The 20,502-nt window shown below is 38.2% G+C and overlaps 1 protein-coding gene across 2 annotated transcripts in view; it reads left to right on the forward strand.

The window, feature by feature from the left end:
- The window catches only part of UBR2 (ubiquitin protein ligase E3 component n-recognin 2), a 64,659-nt gene that overhangs the window by 12,621 nt on the left and 31,536 nt on the right, over positions 1–20,502 (forward strand). The window contains exons 11-26 of one of the 2 annotated variants that reach the window (XM_032215270.1): positions 1,141–1,239; positions 4,272–4,435; positions 4,520–4,619; positions 5,055–5,183; positions 6,779–6,962; positions 7,487–7,548; positions 7,780–7,890; positions 11,008–11,073; positions 11,488–11,610; positions 11,744–11,807; positions 12,164–12,288; positions 13,298–13,350; positions 14,312–14,414; positions 15,631–15,679; positions 16,898–17,052; positions 17,143–17,245. In XM_032215270.1, the coding sequence (XP_032071161.1) occupies positions 1,141–1,239; positions 4,272–4,435; positions 4,520–4,619; positions 5,055–5,183; positions 6,779–6,962; positions 7,487–7,548; positions 7,780–7,890; positions 11,008–11,073; positions 11,488–11,610; positions 11,744–11,807; positions 12,164–12,288; positions 13,298–13,350; positions 14,312–14,414; positions 15,631–15,679; positions 16,898–17,052; positions 17,143–17,245 (1,690 nt within the window). Of the gene's footprint in view, positions 1–1,140; positions 1,240–1,309; positions 1,409–4,271; positions 4,436–4,519; positions 4,620–5,054; positions 5,184–6,778; positions 6,963–7,486; positions 7,549–7,779; positions 7,891–11,007; positions 11,074–11,487; positions 11,611–11,743; positions 11,808–12,163; positions 12,289–13,297; positions 13,351–14,311; positions 14,415–15,630; positions 15,680–16,897; positions 17,053–17,142; positions 17,246–20,502 lie in introns of both variants that reach the window. The other variant, XM_032215269.1, reaches the window with a different exon arrangement.

Consider the following 20,502-nt stretch of genomic DNA (forward strand, 5'->3'; position numbering starts at 1 on the left):
AGTTCCAAATGAAGCAATCCACTAACTAGAAGTAACAAATAAATTAGTGTTACATCTCTGTTGTGATTACTGCAATGATTACAAATATGACTCTAGAGCAGATTCAAAGTACTCTACCCCCAAATGTGTATAGAATAGTTTTCTCATTTAGTTTGAGAGACCACCTTCTGCCAATTACCTCCCTGCGTCCCATCAGATCGCATAGAGTAGGCCTCCTCCGAATTCCATCCGCCAGTCAGTGCCGACTGGCGACTACGCGGAGGAGAGCCTTCTCAGTTGCAGCTCCGACGCTTTGGAACGATCTCCCCGTGGAGATTCGCACCCTCACCACCGTCCAGACCTTCCGCACAGCCCTCAAGATCTGGCTATCCCGTCAGGCCTGGGGATAAGACCCTAACCTCGCCCCACCCGAATGCTGAATGAATGTTGTGTTTTACTGGTTTATTTTTTTATTCACATTTTTCTTTTTTTCTTGTGTTCTGTCTTGCACTCCCTCCCTATTAATTGTAAGCCGCCCTGAGTCCCCTCAGGGAAAAGGGCGACCTATAAATGTCAATAAACTATGAAACTATAAACTAGTTTGAGGTCACCCTTGTGGTCTCTGAAGGTTCACTATCCCAGATGAAGTAAATGGTGGTTCTTCTCAGTAGCTATCTCTCCCTTTAGAATATCTTGCCTCCTAAGATATAGAATACCCCTAATTTAGTAGAATAAATGAAGATTCAATTTTGATGAGGCATTTTTGATATGCAATGTAAAAAGGTGGCACTTCATTAGTTGATTGAATTATTATGCGATTTATCTTAATAAATACCATGTTATTTAAGTAGTATTGAATTGAATTGAACTAATAATTTTCAATTAACTAGTAAGTATTCTAGTTATATATTGTAAAAAGGATTTCTATATATATTGCACAACTCCATCAATTTACTTTAAATATTGATTGAATCTAGAAGTATTTCCTATAACAATGGATACATTTGGTATTTGTATTTAATTAAGAGGTGTCCCCTTAGCCATAGTTTAGTAATTCGAGATATAAAAGGGTTGTCAGTTTTAGGACACAGTTTTCCATCACAAATATGAAACTTAGACAAAACAGTGCAGATTAGAGGTGAATTTCCCCTTGTTGTTTAGAATTATCGGCAGTTGCAGAGAGATTTTATGGAGGATGATCACGAGCGGCCAGTGTCGGTGACTGCTCTCTCTGTTCAGCTCTTCACTGTACCTACTCTGGTGAGTAGTGCTATCTTTTTTTTAAAACTGATAGTTGGCACTTTTTGCCTTTTTGCCTTCTTCTTAATAGAATTATGAGCGATTGCAGAATGATTATGTGAAAGATGACCACGACAGAGAGTATTCAATTGCTGACCTCTCGGTGCAGATATTCACAGTACCTTCTCTTGTAAGTATTTAAATGTTGAATGAAACCTTCTGTTTGCTCTGAAGGTCACTTAAATCTAATACAGATATAATGTATTATTATGTTTGGAATCCCAAATATTGATTCTTATATAATTTTATGATTAAAGAAGACAGAGCCTACCTGTAACAAAATTATAATCTGTAGATTGAAAAAAAAAGAACCAGTATGTGGTGGTAGTGGCTAAGGCACTAAAGTAGAAACTAAGAGGTTATGAATTCTGGTCCTGCCTTAGGAACAAAACCAGATGCACAGAATAAGGTATCATCTTTAACTCCAAAATAGGAGTCCAATAAATGGGTCATGTAGGTACATACAGAATACTAAAACTTCTGAATCTCTTCTCTGCCCCCAGCTCACATGATGATACATTTTTCTGATTGTTCACCATGTTTTATGTTTACTTTTATCTTTCTCTCCATATTTTGTGCCCAACTTCATTACCCAACTTTGTACAGTCCAACTTCCTCACTGCATTTCCTTCATATTTTTTATAGATACAATCCTTTTATTTCTTAAATTCTAGTGAGTTTTAACCATTTCCATTTTAATTTCATTGCCACTTTGTTCCTTAATAAGTGCTCATATGATCAATATTGCCGGATAATCATAAACATTCTGCACCCCCACACACATTTTATTTATTACTAAAACATCAAATTTAGTGTGTTTCATTTCCAATTTGATGATTTTGAGTTTTATTTAGTATGTGCTTCTCACATCTGTGGTATAAATAAATTTGTAATGTGAGGAATTCCTCTCTCAATCAAACCTTCTGTCACGGTTCCAAGGAACACCCCCAACGAAAGAAGACTTCGAGGCTTGAAGTTCCTCAAAGTTCAATTTTATTAGAGATGTCATATTGGCACATCCGGGAAAACCTGAATCTGAAAGGCTCCAGGTTTTCCCCATCCAAATGAAAGTCCAAGTCCCTGCCCAGCACCCACATGTCCATTACATGGCCTAATCAGTCATCATCCCAACTGGAGATGCCTTCTAGTCACAACATTCCAGGTGCAGAGCAAGATGTTCTTGACACTCTCAGACTCTCTGAGAAAGGAATGTTATTTTGACTATATATCTCCCATACTCCATATAATCCCCCCTCCCACTTTCCCACAGCAATAAATGTGGCAGGCCGGAAGGCCCAATGCAAAAGATAGCTTCCAGGCCTAACAGGCTGCCCCCTCTCATCAGAAGATCATGTCCTGTAACAAGATTAATACGGGGTTAACAGCGACATCCTAAGCATCTCCCCCTCCCCAGGGTATCCTTTAGCTTATCAGGGTGTTTATCATGGAATTGTTTTACTAGTCTATCTGCTTTTACATCCCAACTCTTCATACAGGTAGCTTCAGACAAAGGGTACCCTTTCCAATGAACTAAATATTGCAATCGACCTCCATACAATCTAGAGTCTAAAATCTTTTTTTACTTCATAATGGGTTTCACCTGACACCTTCTGAATTTGATTTTCCAATTCCATCTCCTAAATTTATTAGCTTCACTCATATCTTCAGAACACATGTATCTACCTCAATTATGGACTTAATCAAAGAATTGTCCTTTTCCCTTTGACCTTACCAATAAAAGATAACTCTACTAAGATCACTTTCTCTACCTCTAATCCATTGGAGCTATAAATACTTTCCACTATATCAAACTGGTAATGCCTTGTAGGGGTTACCCAACCTCCATTCCTCCCCCCTTTCAAGGTTTTTCCAATCTGTTATTCTCACATTTTTCTCTACTGCTTCTCTTTATCTTCCATTTATTTAAAAACAAATCAATACTGTGATTGGAGGAAGGGAAATTATTTTTATTACAATATTAGTAATGTAATAATATTTTTTTAAAGTTATCAAAATTAAATAAATAAAACTTGCAATTAGAACCTACAGCCATTCCACATTTAGAGTGTTATCTTTGATTTGCTATACCATTGAGTCTCAAAGTGTGATTTCTTGAGGGAGGGAGGGTCTCACGTCAGGGGATTTGTGAAGTCAAATAAAAATATTTTTAATTTATAATATGGTAAATATTGATAGTTTTAATCCACATAAACAAAAGTCATTAGGGGTCCTGAATCATTTTTAAGAAAGGGGAACATTTGGGAACTATTGTACTATACAAAACCAAGAACAGCCTTTGATTAAAGGAAGTGCATACCCTGTCTTAGATTATAGGGCACAAATAGTAATTTGAAGTTACCTAGAAGTAAATTCTGCTTGACTGCTCTACTGTTTACTCCACTAATGTAAAAGCTGTTCAGCAGTGAATCCATTTATCTAAGGAGATGGATGTGTCAAAGTGGAGGCTTAATATCTGCCTGAGATACTTTTTGTACCTCCATTGGCTAGGGATGGAATTCATTAGTAGAAAGCTGCCTTGCAACTTGATTCATATTTTGGAGAAATAAGGGTGGATCCTCTGAAATTATCTCAACAGCGCATGTTGTAAGAATGTGCACTGTTGAGATAATTTCAATGCGACATAGCTTCAGCAAATTTGTATGTTGTTCATGGTATAAGCAGTTCTAAAAAATGAATGTGACCACTGTTCATCAGATTAGAGTACTTAACCAGCAGATGTTCATTCTTAATCGATAATTTTAACTATGATGCAAAGTTTCAGAATAATGGTATCTTTATTTAAAAGTAAAATTTTTAGAGGCATGGGTTTCTAATAATTTAGCCAATCCTTCCTTGAAATATGATGATTCTGCTGGTTTCCCCATTTAGGAACTATTTGCCGTTTGGTGCTGAAAAGAACTGCATTTGATGTACAAATAATTGTTTCTGCAGCTTCTGATTAAAACACACTTTAAAATGTACTTTTGCTATAGGCAAGAATGTTAATTGTAGAAGAGAATCTCCTGACTACTATAATCTCAACATTTATGGATCATTTACGACATAGAGATCTACAGGGGAGATTTCAGTTTGAACGGTATACTGCAATACAGGCATTCAAATTCCGACGAGTCCAAAGCCTGATTCTGGATTTAAAGTAAGTTTGTTTTTAAAAATCACACAAACATATTTTTAGCTAAATACAAAAATCAGCCTGCAAATTTATTTCTGCTGTACGTAGGTATGTGTTGATAAGCAAGCCAATTGAGTGGTCAGATCAACTGAGGCAAAAATTTCTAGATGGCTTTGATGTCTTCTTGGAATTGCTGAGGTGTATGCAAGTAAGTAATGTACAAAAATTGTATCATATTAATTGCATGATTACAAATGAGATAGTGAAAATTGTTTTTCATATAATTGTTACATTTCCAACACCTTTTTTATTAGATTTCCTTGTTCTTGGTGATAGAATAGAGTTTCAGTAAAGCTAATTTTTCTACAGTCCTCTCTAGACAAGAAAATCACAAGATTTTCTTGTGAAGGATTGTTGGACTTTATGAAGTCAGATGCTAGTAGCTAGGGGGTGGTAAACCAGAATTGTAATGGATATAATTTTTCATCATTGCAGGTTTGTCTAGTTCTTCCATCACAAATGAAATTAGCATGAGCAAACTATAGGCAGCCATTTTTCTATCTTGGCTATATACAGTCACTAGGCAAAGACTTGTTGGGTCTTAACATTAATACTTCTTTGTTGTTCTCATCTGTGTCTGAAGGGTATGGATCCAATAACCCGCCAAGTAGGACAGCATATTGAAATGGAACCAGAGTGGGAAGCTGCATTCACACTGCAGATGAAATTAACACATGTTATCTCAATGATGCAAGATTGGTGTGCTTTAGATGTAAGTTGTTAACATTTTTCAAATATATTTGAGGGCTGTAAAGAACCCTCAAGATTTCTTTATATGATTTGTATCAGTAAGATTGTGTTGTTTAAAATGGAAACTCAAATGCCCATGAATTTTAAGTAGGAAACATTAGAGTAAAATAAATTAACATACAATCTTCAGATCTGGGCTAGGGTGTATTTCAGAATAAAAGGGGGTGCTCATTAGTATGAGATTAGTGATGCAAAGTTATTGTGAGTTATATCTATTTATAGCTGCAGTTTTGTGCTCCCTCTCTAATTTTCTTTGGATAATTTAGAAGTTCTTTAGAACAGGTAATACACTTAAGGGGAAATTCCCTCTATTTTACTAATTGAAAACTTAGGCAGTTAAAAAAACCGCCATTAGCACAGAGGCACTAATGTATCTATTTACTCAGAGATGTACAGAATGGATTGAATATTTATACTATTGTAGCTGATTCTGTAGATAATTTATTTATAAATATATATGTGGCTGAGGTAAATCTTAGTATTTGAGTATTTGATACAATGTGAAGTAGTTTGATAAATATTCCAGTTTTACTTTTTTGTCTACCTTTTAAAATGGTATCCTGAATGTGACTATGGCTGGATGCATTTTTTTTAAAGAAACGAGAATAGTTTTGATAGCTTCAGGCATGGCAGGAAATCACAGTATGTGAAGAAAAGAGCTAAAATTAATAATCACTAGATTTTTATTAGAAAGAGATACTCCATATACTTCAGTCTTATACTTCAGTCTTCTACTCTTGTTTATATAGCCATACATGGAATGGTGGTCATACCAGGGGTGGATTTGGCCGCCTTTGCTACCAGTTTGCTCATTTGTGCGCTTTGTGCACATGCACAGTTCAATTATAATTGTTCTGCACATGCGCAGAACTTAAAAACAAGATGAGAACCAGTTCAGAGGTGTCGCAGGCCTGGGTCTCTACCGGTTCCAGCAACCCATGCCGCTGTACCACTACCTGTTTGACTGAATTGGGCCGAACCGGTAGGAACCCACCTCTGGATAGCACATATGAAGAACCACAAGATTTACTGGTATAATGTATAAGAAAAGGTAGAGTGCAATTCAGAAAATGAATTGTATTAATGAGGACTCACTTAATTGGGATGGAGAAGTCTAGTGAGCTCTCTTTGTCAAGCCCATCTTCTCTACTCTCTAGAAGTCTGCTCTAGAGTGAAATGATAAAATATCCTAGAAGAAAGTACTAAAAATACCACAACTCCCATTGCAAAGCAGGACCTAGAGGCTAGAATAGAAAACTTTCTCTCACCGGTACTTTTTTCCCTCTATTTGTAGATAAATAAGATCAGAATTTAGAGTCTTAAATGCACTTCCTATGTTCGTGTTTCTGCTACTAAAGTTTTCTTTGTAAGATGGAATTGTATACCTACTGCTGCCTACTGTGATACAGCATTGGCAAATTCACTTTAAATAGGTTAGATAAATTTTACCTTGATGCAATTTTTCACTTGTTTATCTTGATTACAAATGTATGATCATTTTGGTACAATTTTAAGAGCTGTGTTATCTGTAAATATAATTACCTTTAATCTTTATAGGAAAAAGTGCTTATTGAAGCCTATAAGAAATCTTTGACCGTTTTGATGCAATGCCACTGTGGTTTTACTGAAGGAGAACAGCCAATTGAACTCAGCATGTGTGGACATTCAGTTGAAACTATTAGATACTGTGTTTCTCAGGAAAAAGTTAGCATTCATCTTCCTGTTTCCCGTTTACTTGCAGGTAAGCCCTAAATTGCTTAGTTGATTTGGTGGTTAATTTTTAATATGGTTTGTTTTCATAACTATAACTCAAATTTTCTCTTTTGCTTGCTATCTTTGTGGGTGGAAAATGAATCACTTTACAACAAAGACATGAGTTAGTAAGCTGTAGTTCTTTGATATTGTCAGGTTCAGATTCAACTATTCTTACCATTATAGAAACTTATCACTGTTGTATATATATAGACATAGACATACATATTTACATATAGATATAGTGCACTATATTTTAGATGTAGCTAAATATTATATACTATAAGGAGTGCTATCTGCTTCTGTTGGTTCAAGGGTCACAAAAGATTTTGGGTAGCAGTTCAAATCCATACACCAAAATGGACATCTGCAAGATTCTTTTGTGAGATAAATTGGGTTGGTTAAGCAATTATATTTCCCCCCTAAAATGCAAAAACGTTTGGTACTATATAGATACAATAAATAAATACTGTAATATAACCAATAGAATTGGCATTTTTGTATTTAATACAGGTTTGCATGCACTTTTGAGCAAAACAGAAGTAGCATACAAGTTTCCAGAACAACTACCAATGGTGAGTAATATTATGTTAATAAACATCTATGACTTATTTTAGTTTAAAACAAAACAAAACTGAACAGTTAATTGGGGAGATCCAGAGGTGACAGTGCCTAGAATCTAGTAAACCATAAGGGATAATAGCTATAACTTCCTATATTTTAAGTCATGGAAATGAATTTTTGAATGCTCTTTAAAAACATGAAACAAATATATTGAGTTTTGTGTTTATCTTCAACCGATACAGAGTGAACTTAGTCCTCCTATGTTAATAGAACATCCCCTGCGATGTCTAGTTCTGTGTGCCCAAGTTCATGCTGGAATGTGGCGGAGAAATGGATTTTCACTTGTTAATCAGGTAAGTCCTGAATGGGAAAAAATTATTTAATCCTTTTCTTTTACCTGAGAACCATAGAACCGTTTGATTTCCTTATTGCTAAAGAATACGGTGCTCTTCATAAATAATTAATTTTAAATTTGTGCTCTGATTATTTTGTATGTTTTCCTAAATGTGTTTATTAAGAGTAGTTTTCTTGAACTCAAAATGCTTGTTTATTTATTTGTATGTATGTCGCATTAAAAAGTGTTTGACACTGAATTTTGATAATAAATATATGAAGTTTTAATCACTTCTGGAAGCTGTGGTACATTTTTTATCTCAACTTTATTATTTTTTATAAATAATTCAAGATGGCAAACATCCTTAATACTCCTTCTCCCTCCTATTTTTCCCACAACAATAACAACTCTGTGAAGTGAGATGAGAAAACATGACTGACCCAAAGCCACCCAGCTGGCTTTCATGCCCAAGGCTAAAGCTCACAAATTCATGGTTTCTAGCCTATGGCCTTTACCATAGACCAAAAGGATTTAACCTATAGGGTCACCATGAGGAATATGCTGTGTACTCTGCAGATGAAGTCTCTTGCATTTCGACATTGGACTTCAGCTTTAGGCCAGTGCCCCTGGAGGTTATAGGGCTAAATCCTGCAAGTTTATCTCAAGGGAGTTTGATCCCATTGCACTTGAGGATGTGAATAGGGCTTTTGCAGCGGATAATTTGACCATACCAGCATTCCATGTGTCTCCTAGCTGGCTAAGGGTGTTTGGAGGAGACACAGTTGGGCTTGGGTGGTGATTACTAATTCCTTAAGCAAGGGGTGATCCCATCGGTTTTCGAGGTGGTGGTGCACCCTCTCCTGAAAGGCCCATTGCTCAACCCAACCAGTCTGGACAGCTTTTGAGTCTGTCAGTCTTTAATATCTCATTTTTGGGTATGGTTGTGTAATCACATCTGTCTAAGGCTTGGAAATAGCATTCTTGGGCATGGCTTTCATCTTCCAATCCAGTAGCCATGAATCCAAGAGACTTCCAAATGAGAGATCTTATCCTTTAGATATTTTGAGAGAGACTACTAGAGTTGACCAATGTCCTCAATGAACAAACAATAACTTCCTCTTGCATGGATGCATTTTCATCCTGTTTCCTTGTGTCCTCAGTCTCTAGACACAGGTTCAAGACTTTCACATCATCATTAGTATGGCCTGGAGTGGCAGTGTACAATTGAGCATCATGAGCATATTGATGGTACTACAATATTGATATTATGTAGATCAGTGATGGGCAACCTTTTTGGCGTGGTGTGTCAAAAATCGGCAAAAAATCGAGCATAACTCGCATTGTGTGTCACTTCGACAAAAACATAATTTTGCGCAATTTATAGTTTAAACTACAAAAATGTATAATTGCAATATATAATTGTATTTAATAAACCAAAAACAAATTATTTAACATACCTGCTTAGTAACTTCTTTGTTAAGCGCTTTTGCATGCTGAGCTATGGAGTGGGCAATGCTCAAACTTGCAGAGTTTAAATTTGTAGAGCCTTTCATAAATTTAAGGATGGAGTTAGATTGGCTCTTATAAAGGTGTAGCTTCCTGGAAATGTATTCCCTCCTTTCATCCTCACTTTTTTCCAAGAGCTGGGAATGATTAGTTTCAAAATGTCTATTTATATTCCACGTTCTGCTTACTACCGTTTCAGTACATAGAACGCAAAATGATCTGCCATTTTTTTCTATAATGCCATACATCTCGCTCCATGTCTCTTGAAAGGGTCGGCCACTGCCACTACCACTCCCTTTACTTAACCTTTGTTTTTTATTTTTTGGGTGCTCCATCAGTGGGCCAGTGACAGCAGATAGAATTATAGATAGCCAATTAGGGGTTAACTAGCCTAACAAGCTAACACAACCTCCCCCTCACTTATCTCAGTTATTGTGGGCAATTACAAGTCCATGGCACCCCAATAGTTGCTGCTAATGGCGCTCACAGTTCCCGTTGGCACTCCGCTGTTCCCTGCTGTGGTGCGGTCGTAACCGACAGTCCCAGGAGTAGACTCTCTGTGCTGGCCTGACTGGAGAGAGGCGCGCACTGTTCCCGCGCTCCTCTCCTGCGGGTCCTCCCTCGCCGCGCTGATGACGTGTGTGCGCACGGCACGCACGCCTTACCAGCAGCCCCTGCGCTCAGAAAGGGGCGGCGGTGATACAGTAAGTGAGTGTGGGCGGGGGAGATCACACGTCCCGCCCCCCCGTTCCTCCAACACAGATTCTTTCATCCTCGGCGGCCGTGCAGGAGCTGAGGATGAATCGCATGAAATCCTGTGCGTGTCACCCCAAATGGCTACGCGTGTCAGCACTGACACGCGTGTCATAGGTTCGCCATCACTGATGTAGATTGAAGTAATGGGGCAAAGGACCAACTTGTGAGGAACCCCACAAAAATAAACCACCAAGTCAATCTCACCTACCCAGTCACCACTGAGCAGAAGTGCCCACAAGGAAGAAACAGAATTACTGTAGAACAGTTGTTACCTCCAATCTTCAAGACTGATCCATCAAAATTTCATGATTGATGGTACTGAAAGTTGCTGACAGATCTAAGAGGATCAGGGGGGTTGGGGAGTCCAGGTCCTGATAAAAGTCATACATTAGTACCATTTCCGTTGCATGCCTGTCCTTGAATTATGACTGAAAGAGAGGTAATAATAACAGATTATAAATATAATGTAGATAATCCATTTCCTCCGCTACATTCTGTAGCTGAACTCCCATGATTCTCTTAGTAACTGTAGTGAAGGTGAGACAGTAAAAAATGGCTGAATTCTTCAGGACTACAGGCATCATCATCTCACACAGAAAGACATTGACAATCTCCTAAAGCTTGCCTCGACTTGCCTCCAAAAGTACAGTATGCAGCTGATAAGAATCATGTGGGAAAACCCCCTCTTTACTTTATTAGAGTCTGCAAGTCAAGAAGATTCCCAGGTTATATGGTAAATCATTTTAACTCTTCTTGTTCTTGTAAAGTCAAGATTTTGATGAATCAGAGAAATTTTGTCAGCAAAATGAAATGTAAAGTAGATTTGGATCATAATCCAAATCAAATATCAAACTCTGAAAACTTTCTCTTTCAGATATACTATTATCATAATGTAAAGTGCAGAAGAGAAATGTTTGATAAAGACATTGTAATGCTCCAGGTAATATTTTTTTTTGAATAATCCTTAGATGTACCTTAAGATGTCACTAAGACACCTGCGTTCTTTAAAAGAGTTTTTAAAAAATATTATGCAGTCAAGGTTTTTTTCAATGTACCTCCCCTTTTGAGACTATGGAAAAGTTATATGTTAATATATTCTGATAAAACCATTATTTTTTAAAAGTACAAAATTTTGGAAAACAAATATTCAATATGCTGCTTGAAAGGGATATTACAGTTAAAAGGTTTAGAAAGGACTATAATATGAAGATTCATGCTGCTTCATATGCAACTATTGTATGATGTATTTATAAAAGAAAACAAATTTTATATGTGATTATGGCCAATAGTGCAATGTTTCCAAATAAGTTTATATCATTCTGTTCTCTTTATCTAAACTTCCTTTTCTTTGTAGACAAGTGTGTCTATGATGGATCCAAACCACTTTTTGATGATGATGCTGTGTCGCTTTGAACTTTATCAGATATTTAGTACTCCGGATTATGGCAAAAGGTTCAGTTCTGAAAATACCAATAAGGTACAACATGAGTAGTTGAAGATATAGTTTCAAAGCTTTAAGAAATTCATTATAAATAAATTACAAACTGTTATATCTTAACATGAAAATATCTGTAAGTGCTTTCTAACATTTTAGTCCTTGTTTCTTTCAGGATATGGTTCAGCAAAATAATACTCTCATTGAAGAAATGTTACACCTAATTATAATTATTGTTGGTGAGTTTATGCTTTTTCATTTAATACCTACTGATTAATTTTATGGATTAATTCTAATTATAGTTAGAAGTCCTGCAATTTATAGATGTTGTTTTGATTAGTTCATTAATATACTGTACCTACAACTCCAATGTTAAAGAGTACAATTATTTCCACTTCTGTTGCTCCTTGATAAAATAAAATTATTTTGGGGATGTTTATGATCATGACACAATCCTTACATGTTGTCATATGATAATATGAATATCCCTTCAGATGTTGTACTGGAAAAAATAGTCACTTCTGTGGCTTCGGTTCAGCATATTCATAAAATGAAATTGATCAGTGCTTACTGAAATTATTGATTTGTTTTACAGGAGAGAGATTTACTCCAGGAATTGGGCAGATTAATGCTACAGATGAAATAAAAAGAGAGATTATTCACCAGCTGAGCATCAGACCCATGGCTCATAGTGAATTAGTAAAAGCGTTGCCAGAAGATGTGAGTCTCATTAAAAATATTTTCACTTGTACTTTTTAAATTGGTGGATGATCATTGGGGAATTTCTAATATGATGGAATTGGTCATGAAGATTCCTTCAGATAGCAGGGAATTAAAAGTTTTTATAGAAGATGATTTCCCAGCAGGCTTTAATGGATTATATTAAATACTTTCTCCACAATTTTATACTCCCTAGAAATTAGTAGATGTGTTGAATTTTACAACCCATCCAGAGTACTTTATTTTTTTGCAATTTAATCACAGTGACTATTATTATTACAATTATAAACAGAAAAGTGACATAGGAAATAAAATTTCAGAAATATAAAAATAAATCATTTCAAATTATTTTGCATTAAACTTGTGAGATTGCAGAACTGTGTATGAAAAATAGGACTCAATCACAATAACTAATTTTAAGATAGCACAGTCTTAAAGATCCTTAAATTTTTAATTTTCCAGATTGCCAATAAAGGAGAATATTTGTAGCTCAAGGTTGAAATGAGCTTGGTTGTTTCTTGAAGATGTTTCATTACCCAAACTAGGTAACATCATCAGTGCTAGTAAGCAGTGGGATTCACTCTCAGTTTATATTCTACTTGTTTGCCCTAATAGTGTTGGTGGAAGTGGTTCTTGGGGGTTCTTCTCCAAGTGGATTTGGAGATTAACTCCAAGATTAACATCAAATCAACAATCAAGAATACTCCAATCAAGGAACTGCCAAACAAGCTAGCAATAAATGGCCCAAACAAAGAACCTCCAAAACTACTCCACCAATATTGACAATGTTGGCAAGTCATTGGAATATAAACTGAAGAAAACCCCAGTCCTCACTAACACTGATAATATTAGCTTGCTTGGATAATGAAACATCTGCAAAAAAACAGCCAAGCTCAGAGAGCACAAAGAACCCCCTATTTCCAGATTAATCTAGCTGATTATTACCTTAGGAAATATACTTGAAAACTATGTACACATATAATAACCTATTTTTCCTTTGATTTCATAGGAAAACAAAGAGACCGGAATGGAAACTGTCATTGAAGCAGTTGCCTGTTTCAAGTAATGGCTTCCCTGCAACAAACCTCTTTAAATGTGTAAAATAGTATATATTGTGACCCAGTAAATACTGTTTAGGACTGATTTATACTTCATTCTTAAACCCTTCTTTATGGTTATTTTAATTGAATGTAGTCTAGACATTTTACAAATGTAAGAATTGACAGCTCTTAGAGATAATGTAAGAAGTAAGATTCTGAATGTTTTGAGGGATTTTTTTTGTTAAAAGTATTAATAAAGCAAACTTTTTTTTATTGTGATAAAAAATACTACATGGAAAAAACTTTTATATTAGCAGGGAAATTATCTGTTGTCCCTCATCTTCCCAAATACACCAAATATGTATTCGAAGAATAGCTTATAATACATTTAGCCATTTCCTTGTTTTCAAAGGATGGTCTTGCTTCAACAGGAATGAAGGTTGCTATTGCCCAAAAGCAAAATGTTTAGTGGAGAAGCAAGGCAGAAGCCAACAACCTTGATGGTTATTCTCAGGGCAGTGCAGCTCAGGAGAAAGTGGGGTTTTCTTTCCCATCTTATTCTGTGGGTTTAGGCAGCAACAAGAACATGGTTCTTTACAATTAATACCTTGACTATAAGTATGGCATCAATTGCTTGTGTACCATATCTCATATTCACATATCTGTTATTTAAGAAGCTACACATTTATTGTAGGTGATGATAAGTTGAAGGGCTGTCAGTGGACCCCTTTGATGACCTAAATGAAGGGACGTCTGGTGTCATTCAGCCAACAGTCAGAGGCACTGAGTCTCATTTTTGCCAAAGTAGAGTCTGTGCTTGTAGGCAAAGAAGCTTTGTGCAGTCATTAATAGTAATAGTCAGTTAAAAGTATAAGACATCATTCATATTGAGGTATTAGTGTTCTCATTGTTTCATGGAATAGTTTAGAATGTTGTTGTTCAATTATTCCAATGCTGATTATACATTTCCAATTATCTTTTAGAAAACCAGGATTAACAGGAAGAGGCTTATATGAGTTAAAGCCAGAATGTGCTAAAGATTTCAATTTATATTTTTACCATTTTTCAAGGGCAGAACAGTCTAAGGTAATTATGCAAGATGAAAACTTTCATTATATAATTATATATAATTATGAAGCTTTGTACTCGCATGCCTGCATTATAGATTCAGATTGAGTTTATAACAGGACAGTATATCTTTGAAAGAAACAAAGTAGATTGGCTGTTTTGGTAGTTTGATTTTGAGTAAAGAGAAACAAAAGTTGCATGGATAGTTTCATGAAGGAATTAGAAGTAGAATTTTTTTGTATGAAGACAGTAGCAGATTCAATTACAGTGGAAGAAAACGGTTAATTGAGGAACATAAATAGAATTTACAAATCTCTGAAGGGGATTTGTAAGATATAGGCAAGAAATCCAAGGGAATTGGTGAGGTATTCATACAGGATACAGTTATATTACTAATAAGAAAGAAACAAATAAGCAAAATTATTGATGTTATGGTAGAGAAAATATAGGCCAAGTGCTTATAGAGCTGGAAAAAATTACATCTTTTCTGGTTTTGAAAACAAGGGTGTTATAAATTTGGAATTTCTTTTAAATGTGATTTTTTGCTGCTATGGTAACTTTTGGAATCAGAACAATACTTAAAACAGTTTTAAATGAAAAAAACTGCTGAATAACAAATGTAATCCATGGAATAATTATGATTCTTAGAAATTCATCTGCCTATGGCCACATCATTTAGTCTAGAATCTGTTGTCTTCAGCTGTATCACGTTTCTGTTACAAATTGCCATCATTATCTTGAAAGTGATATTGGGGAGCTGGAAGGTACAGCTGCTTACTATCGAGGCATAGCTAGTTCTTGGCCAAAATGGCTTTACTGTGACAAGATTTTCTCAGTATTCGTTCTTACAATAGCATGTCAAATCTCAAACTCCTCCAAACAGTGGATAAGATAATAATAAAAATTAATGTTGACTTCACAAAAAGTTAACATGACTATTCTACAATCATATATTTTGCTATTTTTTCCCTTCTGGCACATTAAACATTACAGTTTGATAACTCTTGAAGGTGTCTAGGGGATGCCTTTGGCGATTGCATCTTGGGCCTTCAGGTTGTTTGTTTATGGTATAAAATCTAAGTTATACTGATACATATGAACAATAGAGATGAATGTTTTTGAGCTCAGGTAATATAAGAAATTGGAACATGAAATAAATGTCAAGAAATAAATTAGTTATCCAGAAATTATGCTTTTGTTTTTAATGTTTAGATTGCTTTTCATTTTTTTTAAGGCAGAGGAAGCCCAAAGAAAACTAAGACGACAAAATCGGGAAGATACAGGTACCTATGTTTCTAGTTTATATTGATCTCTCCATATTTGTTGCTCTCATTCTTTTTAATACATGGGGTCTTCAAAAACCATATTGACTTTAAACTAGATGAACAGATATTGTGAATTAAAACAGCTATTTTCCTTTTTTTTCCAATCAAAAAATAATGCTGCCATTAAAGGAAAAATCTGAGTATGCCGTAAATGACTACGTTATTTACCTCACTACATTTGTATATGTGACATATTAGGCTGCTTTAAAATTTAGATCAGCTATGAATTGTACCTCAAACTATACACATTGTTCTTTAGATTATTCTTGCCCAATTTGGGATTCATGAAATGAATGTAGTCACTATCTAAATAGTGCATGTAATGTATTCTAGTTACTTTACTAGCCATCTGTATGGTTTCAAGTAACTCAAGAAATATCTGCTAAGTGCCATACATTGTGATTAGTGTTGATGTTGATGTGCAATATAGTTTGAATTTGCATACACCATTAAGGAAGTGTTACAACATAATGTATAAAAGACTTTATAGAACAAGATATCAGTCAGAATGGTGTGGCAATTAATTTTTCATCTCTGGATCATTGATTATGATGTTATTCATAATATGTCAACACTGGATGTTACTCCAGTATTACTTCATTCATCGAAAGTTATTAAATTACATAGGATGCAACCTTTAATATTAACACTCGGCAAGTCTGACTTAATTGAAAGTAAGCATTCTCAAAATCAGTGAATTTAGAGTAGGAATAAATACCGGTAGTCCTGAAGAATTGAGAAAGGAACAGAATTCAAACATACTAATTTCAGCTAACATGCATAGGTTCTGATGCTGTCTCAATTTTGCTATTTCTTTTAAATCTTACAAAAAAATCAACGGTTCTTACTGAACACAACAAAATTATTTTTTTAGCCAAAAAATATTTTATTGAAGATCCAAATTAACTACATGTGCCAGTTTGAAAAGCAACTAAATCTGTTTTGGGTCCTTTTACTTGAAAAGAAATTTATTACTGAGCTATTTACATCTCTCTCATCTATCTAGGTATATATACAGAGAGTACGGGTAGGATTGTATTAAAAATAAAATAAACTAATTTATTTTGTTAATTTGAAAAGTTCCACACACCTTCTTAAATGTTCCTAATGTATTGAATTATCTAACTCTACAACTTTCCAAATGTATTAGCAACAGTGTATTTATTTCTGTTTCAGCGCTTCCACCTCCTGTATTACCACCATTTTGCCCTCTGTTTGAAAGCCTGATAAATATTCTACAATGTGATGTCATGTTATGCCTTATGAGAACAATCCTTCAATGGGCAGTAGAGCATAATGGATATGCCTGGTCAGAGTCCATGCTACAAAGGGTGTGTTAAAGTTTTCATTAATTCAAGAATACAAATTATGTAGAATATACAGTACTTCTGAAAAGGGAAATTTTGTCATGTTTTTCCTAGATTCTCCACTTGATTGGAATGGCGCTACAAGAAGAAAAACAACATCTTGAGAATGCTAGTGAAGATAATCTTGTGACTTTTACATTCAGTCAGAAAATTTCAAGTAAGTTGTTACTTCTGCAAAAATTGCAATTTCTTCATATTTCTTTTACCTAATACTGTGGTGGTAAGATGTATTATTAAGAATATATTGCTTATATTTAAAAATTACTTTTATTAAACTATTAGAAATAATAAGTGTCTGTAGAGAATTTTTTTTTAGTATTTTTTTTTTAGTATTTTATTAGGATTTATAGGCCGCCCTTTTCCCTGAGGGGACTCAGGGCGGCTTACAATCATAGGGAAGGGGGTGAGATGCAAAAACAAACAATATGTGAATAAAATAAAATGATAAAAACACAACTTGCATTCAACACTCAACACTCAGGCGGGGTGAAATTGGAAACCTATCCCCAGGCCTGTTGGGATAGCCAGGTCTTAAGGGCTGTGCGGAAGGCCTGGACAGTGGTGAGGGTGCATATCTCGACGGGGAGGTCGTTCCACAGGGTCGGAGCTGCAACAGAAAAGGCTCTCCTCCGTGTAGTCGCCAGTCGGCATTGACTGGCGGATGGAATTCGGAGGAGGCCCAGTCTGTGCGATCTAATCGGTCGAAGGGAGGTAATAGCAATAGCAGTAGACTTATATACCGCTTCATAGGGCTTTCAGGTAATCGGCAGAAGGCGGTCTCTCAAGTACTCAGATCCACTACCATGGAGTGCTTTGAAGGTGGTCATCAACACCCTGAAGCGCACCCGGAGATCAACAGGTAGCCAGTGCAGCTCGCGGAGGATGGGTGTTATGTGGGCGAACCGCAGTGCGCCCACTATCACTCGCGCGGCCGCATTCTGAACTAACTGCAGTCGCCGGATGCACTTCATGGGCAGCCCCATGTAGAGCACATTGCAGTATTCCAGCCTAGAGATCACAAGGGCTCGAGTGACTGTTGCGAGAGCCTCCCGTTCCAGGTAGGGTCGCAACTGGCGGACCAGGCGAACCTGGGCAAAAGCCCCCCTGGTCACAGCCGACAAATGATGGTCAAAAGTCAGCTGTGGATCCAGGAGGACTCCTAAGTTACGAACCCTATCTGAGGGGTATAGAATTTGACCCCCCAGCCTGAGTGATGGTATATTAGCCAAATTGTTGGGAGGGAAACACAACAGCCACTCGGTCTTGTCTGGGTTGAGTACCAGTTTGTTAGCACTCATCCAGTTCTTAACGGCCTCAAGACCCCGGTTCATCACGTCCACCGCTTCATTGAGTTGGCACGGGGCGGACAGATACAGTTGCGTATCGTCCGCATATTGATGGTATTTTATCCCGTGCCTCCGAATGATCTCGCCCAGCGGTTTCATGTATATGTTAAATAGTAGGGGGGATAAGACCGAACCCTGCGGCACCCCATATGTTAGGGGCCTCAGGGACGATCTCTGCCCCCCGACCAACACCGACTGCGACCTGTCCGAGAGGTAGGAGGAGAACCACTGCAGAACAGTGCCTCCCACCCCCACCTCCCGGAGCGTCGCAGAAGGATACCATGGTCGATGGTATCGAAAGCCGCTGAGAGGTCAAGGAGAACTAGGATGGACGCATGGCCTCCATCTCTGGCCCTCCAGAGATCATCGGTCAATGCGACCAAAGCGGTTTCTGTGCTGTAACCAGGTCTGAAGCCGGACTGGAAGGGGTCAAGATAACTAGCTTCCTCCAAGGCCTGTTGAAGCTGGAAGGCCACCACCTTCTCAACAACCTTCCCAACAAAGGGGAGGTTGGAGACAGGACAATAGTTGTTTAAAATGGCTGGATCCAAGGATGGTTTCTTCAGGAGGGGTCTCACCACTGCCGTTTTAAGTGCGGCGGGGAAGTGCCCCTCCCGAAGAGAGGTGGTCACGACTGCCTGGATCCAGCCACGTGTCACCTCACTGCTGTTGGCAACCAGCCAGGAGGGACACGGGTCCAGAATACAGGTGGAGGCACTCACAGCTCGAATGGCCTTGTCCACATCCCCAGAGGCAACATCCTGAAACTCAACCCAGAGATGGTTTGCCAAGTAATCCTCCTGTGTCTCGGCTGGATCTACCGCGGTGGAGTCCAAGTCCGACCGAAACCGAGCAACTTTGTCCGCCAAGAACTGGGCATAGTCCTCAGCCCTACCCTGTAGAGGGTCTCCCGCATCCCTCCTATTAAGGAGGGAGCGGGTAATCCTAAACAGGGCGGCTGGGCGTGACTCGGCGGACGCAACCAAGGCGGCAATATGTGTTCTTTTAGCAGCCCTCAATGCCCTGATGTAATCCTTGGTGCAGGTTGTCAAAAGTGCTCGGTTTGACTCGGACTTATCGGACCTCCACAAGTGCTCTAGGCGTCTCCTCCGGCGCTTCTTCTCCCGGAGCTCCTCGGTAAACCAAGGGGGCCTCCGGGATCCGCCGACCCGGAGGGGCCGTAGTGGCGCAATCCGGTCAAGAGACTCCGATGCCGCCGAGTACCAGGCAGCAACCAGAGTCTCCGCCGAACTGTGGGCGAGAGTATCAGGAATAGCCCCAAGCTCCGTCTGGAACCTCAAAGGGACCATAAGTCGCCTGGGGCGGAACCACTTGGTCGGTTCCTCCTCCCGACGGTGGGGGTTTGGCCTCCGGAAGTCAAGCCTCAGTAGGCAATGGTCTGACCACGAGAGGGGTATGGTCTCGTTACCCCTCAGACCAAGATCACACATCCACTGCTCCGAGAGAAATACGAGGTCGAGCATGTGACCCGCTGAGTGGGTTGGGCCCCGAATTACCTGGGTCAAGCCCATGGCTGCCATGGAAGCCATGAACTCCTGCGCCCCATCAGAGCGTTCACCAAGTGATGGCAAATTGAAGTCTCCCAGAACCATAAGCCTGGGGAACTCAATTGCCAGCTCGGCTACTGACTCGAGGAATGAGGGGAGGGCTGCTGCAACGCAGTTGGGAGGCAGGTACGTTAGCAGCAGACCCACTTGACCCTTGAGGTCCAACTTTACCAGCAGGGACTCACACCCGACAAGCTCCGGAGCAGGGACCCTACGAGGTACTAGAGACTCCCGGATAACAATAGCCACACCGCCACCCCTTCCCTGGGCTCTCGGCTGATGAAGCACCTGAAATCCTTCTGGGCACATCTCTACAAGGGGGACTCCTCCTTCTGTGCCCAGCCAGGTTTCAGTAATACATGCCAGGTCTGCCCTCTCATCAAAGATTAAGTCCCGGACGAGGGGAGCCTTGTGAATAACAGACCTGGCATTTAGCAACAACAGCCTGAGACCAGGGTCCTGATTGCTCGCGCCATCTGGCCTTGGAGTGGGACTCATAG

Source organism: Thamnophis elegans, chromosome 4 (assembly GCF_009769535.1).
Source record: "Thamnophis elegans isolate rThaEle1 chromosome 4, rThaEle1.pri, whole genome shotgun sequence".
In the NCBI taxonomy this organism is placed as follows: domain Eukaryota; kingdom Metazoa; phylum Chordata; class Lepidosauria; order Squamata; family Colubridae; genus Thamnophis; species Thamnophis elegans.